The sequence below is a fragment of the Phalaenopsis equestris genome, unplaced genomic scaffold (genome assembly GCF_001263595.1).
Source record: "Phalaenopsis equestris unplaced genomic scaffold, ASM126359v1 Scaffold232192, whole genome shotgun sequence".
Classification (NCBI taxonomy): domain Eukaryota; kingdom Viridiplantae; phylum Streptophyta; class Magnoliopsida; order Asparagales; family Orchidaceae; genus Phalaenopsis; species Phalaenopsis equestris.
This window is the reverse complement of record NW_018250160.1, coordinates 2,705-5,794: the sequence shown is the minus strand read 5'-3', so window position 1 is coordinate 5,794 and position 3,090 is coordinate 2,705. Positions and strand designations below refer to the sequence as shown.

General features: G+C 35.8%; 1 protein-coding gene across 1 annotated transcript; it reads left to right on the top strand.

Annotated features, from left to right (window-relative positions):
* Positions 1-98: 98 nt before the first annotated feature.
* On the top strand, positions 99-509 carry LOC110038214 (receptor homology region, transmembrane domain- and RING domain-containing protein 4-like; the record flags this gene model as incomplete). The annotated part of the gene is made up of 1 exon (XM_020742985.1): positions 99-509. A coding segment is annotated over exon 1 (397 nt), but the record flags the coding sequence as incomplete, so codon positions are not given.
* Between the last annotated feature and the right edge of the window lie 2,581 nt (positions 510-3,090).

Sequence of the window (3,090 nt, the reverse complement as noted above, 5' to 3'; positions counted from 1 at the left end):
TTTTTGGGTGATTGGAGCTTAAAATTTTAAATGTGGATCATTAATATGTTATACTTAAATTTTTTAGTAGATGATATAAAACTATGCATTCGCTTTGTTCCGAACTGGCACTATGAAGCAATCTCCATCCTCGATCTCGAGTCCCAATTCTACCGCCGCACTCATCTGCGCTATCATCCTCCTTATCCTCCTCCGCCCAGCCACAGCCCTCGTCCGCCTCCATGGCAGCTCCTTCTCTTTCACTTTCATAGACGCACCCGCGCGCTTCGCCGTCCCCGTCGATGGCTTCGGCGCTTGTGGTTCTCTTTACGTCGCCAATACCCTGGACGCGTGCTCTGCACTGCGCACAAACTTCTCCGCTGATCGCGTAGGCACAACCACAGGCGTTCGCTTTGTTCTCATTGAGCGCGGCGGGTGCAGCTTCGACCGCAAGGTTAGGGTTGCGCAAGATGCTGGCTTCCAGGCTGCAATCATCTTCGATGATCAGGACATGGGTTACTTGTATTCGAGTAAGTAAACTGAAGGCCCGCGAAAAGTTAATTTGGTTGAGTTGCTGATTTGCTTGCCTTCTTATATTGAGTTAGGGCTAAACTTGTCGATTTCGGTGTCTGACATGATTTTGATGAACCGTTTATGTGTTTAGAGCTTGCTATTGTGATGCAGCTGATGAAATTTGGTGGAATTAGATTATGGAGTCTTGGAATTTATTGAAATTTAGTTGTTCTGCGCATGCTTTGACTTTTTAGATTATAGTGTCGTTTCTTTGGGACGATTTTAAATCTCTTAAATGTGATTAATGTGCTGCAAAAATAGGATTTTTTTGCTGTGGTTGACTCCATGTCTTTTAGCCAGCTTGCCTGCAGTGGTGTGAAATGGAAGAAGATTCAAATTTATTCACGATCACCATAAGAACATTTTCCTACATCATTGAAAATTGTTATCTGGTTTAGTGGAGATAGCTCTTTGAATCTCTGCAGAAAAGAAGATTAATGTGAATTTGAGCTCTTTTTCCCAAGTTAGTGTGGTTGAAATGATGTTAAGGTGAATGCTTGATGGAACTAGAGATGATTATATATGAAAGTTGGTGAGAGCGGTTGCCTTTTGAAGATTGTCAAATTAATTCAGGATCAATGAGGGTTTCGGATGAATCTTCTCACAATGCAATTTCTCTAGTGGTCTAAACTTTGGCATAGGATAGGGCAGTCCTTTAAATTTGGATCAAGAGGTTTTCTTTTTGGGAAATTTACATAAGTGGCACACAATTCTTATGTATTTACACACATCTCGGACCTATACATTCATATTTACAATTTATAGCACTTTGGTGCTTTAAACCTATGCGTGAAAAATGTGCATTTCACTTTTAAAAAAGTTGTAATAGCACAATTTTTGATTTGATATGAGTTTGCAATGAATTTTGGAAATAATTTTTTTTGTCACAAAATGTAGCTAAGTTTTACGACAATTTTAATGGATGCAACAACAATAACAAGTCTTTATCCCACTAATTGCAGTCGGTGACTTGAATCCATATTCTTCATTGTGTCCTATTTAGTGTCATATTTTTAGTTTATTCTAATAAATTGTGATCGAGGCAATGATAGTTGATATGATCCAAAACTAATAGGCTAGTGTCCAACAATCATTGTGATGGATCAGGGACCTTGTGTCTTGAAATTCTGACTTTTTGATTGTGGAACTTATCTATCCAATTTGATTTCCAAATCGAGAAATTCAATGATTGCCCAATCTCACATAAAAATTGGTTCTTTATTGATTGATTGTGAAATAAGACACGTGGAGTTATAGCTGACCATAATCCTAAGTGTGCCATGCAATCCATTATTTGAGGATGATGAATTTATTACTCCTTACTTTGATGGTTCCTTCCATTCTCATTTTCTTTTATTCTTCCCACTCATCAACTTTTTATCTGTTCTATTTTATTTTTTGAATTCAGACCTTCTCCAATAACCCTTACCTAACATGTCCAGTTAGTAATTGAGGCCTTTAAATGCAATTTGGATGCCTTTGATGAATTCTAACTCATTTTTTTAAGGAGCATTGGCGTGCATACCAACCAATTCCTATCTATTTACATTTCTAAAACCTAAACTTTAGTTTTTACAAATATACAACCCAAATCTTTCCTATCACATCAAAAATATAACTATTTTAACTTTTAAAAAGTGAAATACATCTTTTCATGCATAGGTAAGGTGGTATACATATGTAATAAATGAAGTTTAGGTGTTAGAGATGTAAATGCATAAGAATTGACTAGTATGTGTAAATCTTCTTTTTTAAACTTATAGAGTGGTATAGTGGAATTCATTTCAATTTCCATAATCCAACATGCAACTGACACGAAGGTAGCCGCACATGCACAGTTACTAGTATAATTGGAGAGATACAAATTTTATTTTTAGCTCCTCTATTAGTTTTCTCTTTTTTTCCTTTTTATTTCTGCTTTGATTCAGACTACTTGTTGGCGCTAGCTTAGTCATGAAGACAGGAGAAGCAGTCCATGATAATGGAAAATAGATTAGGGACAATAAGCATCCCTGCCTAAGCCTTTTAGATGAGGGAAAATAATTTTTCCAGGGAGCATTGATATTAATATAGAATTATAAACCAATTTATCATGAATGCATGCTTTGATTCAGCCTATAAATTTTATGGTAAATGCTTTTATAAACTAACATCTTAGCAAGAGAGAGAGCGTGTGCATCTATTTTATAGAGTTAAGGATGATTTACATACATACCACTCGATTTCTATGCATTTACATGTGTGACACCGAAACTTTAATTTTTACATACATACCATACCACCTTATCTTTGCATGAAAATATGTATTCACTTTTTAGAAGTTAAATGACGATATTTTTTATGTGATGAGAGATCTAGATGGTATAAATGTAAAAAATAAAAAAACAAAGTTTAAATTTTAGATATGTAAATATATAGGAATTGGGTGGTATGTATGTAAATGCCAACAATATAGGAATTGGGTGGTATGTATGTAAATGCCCAACAACAACAAACAACAACAACAAAGTCTTAATCCCACTACGTGGGGTCGGCTAC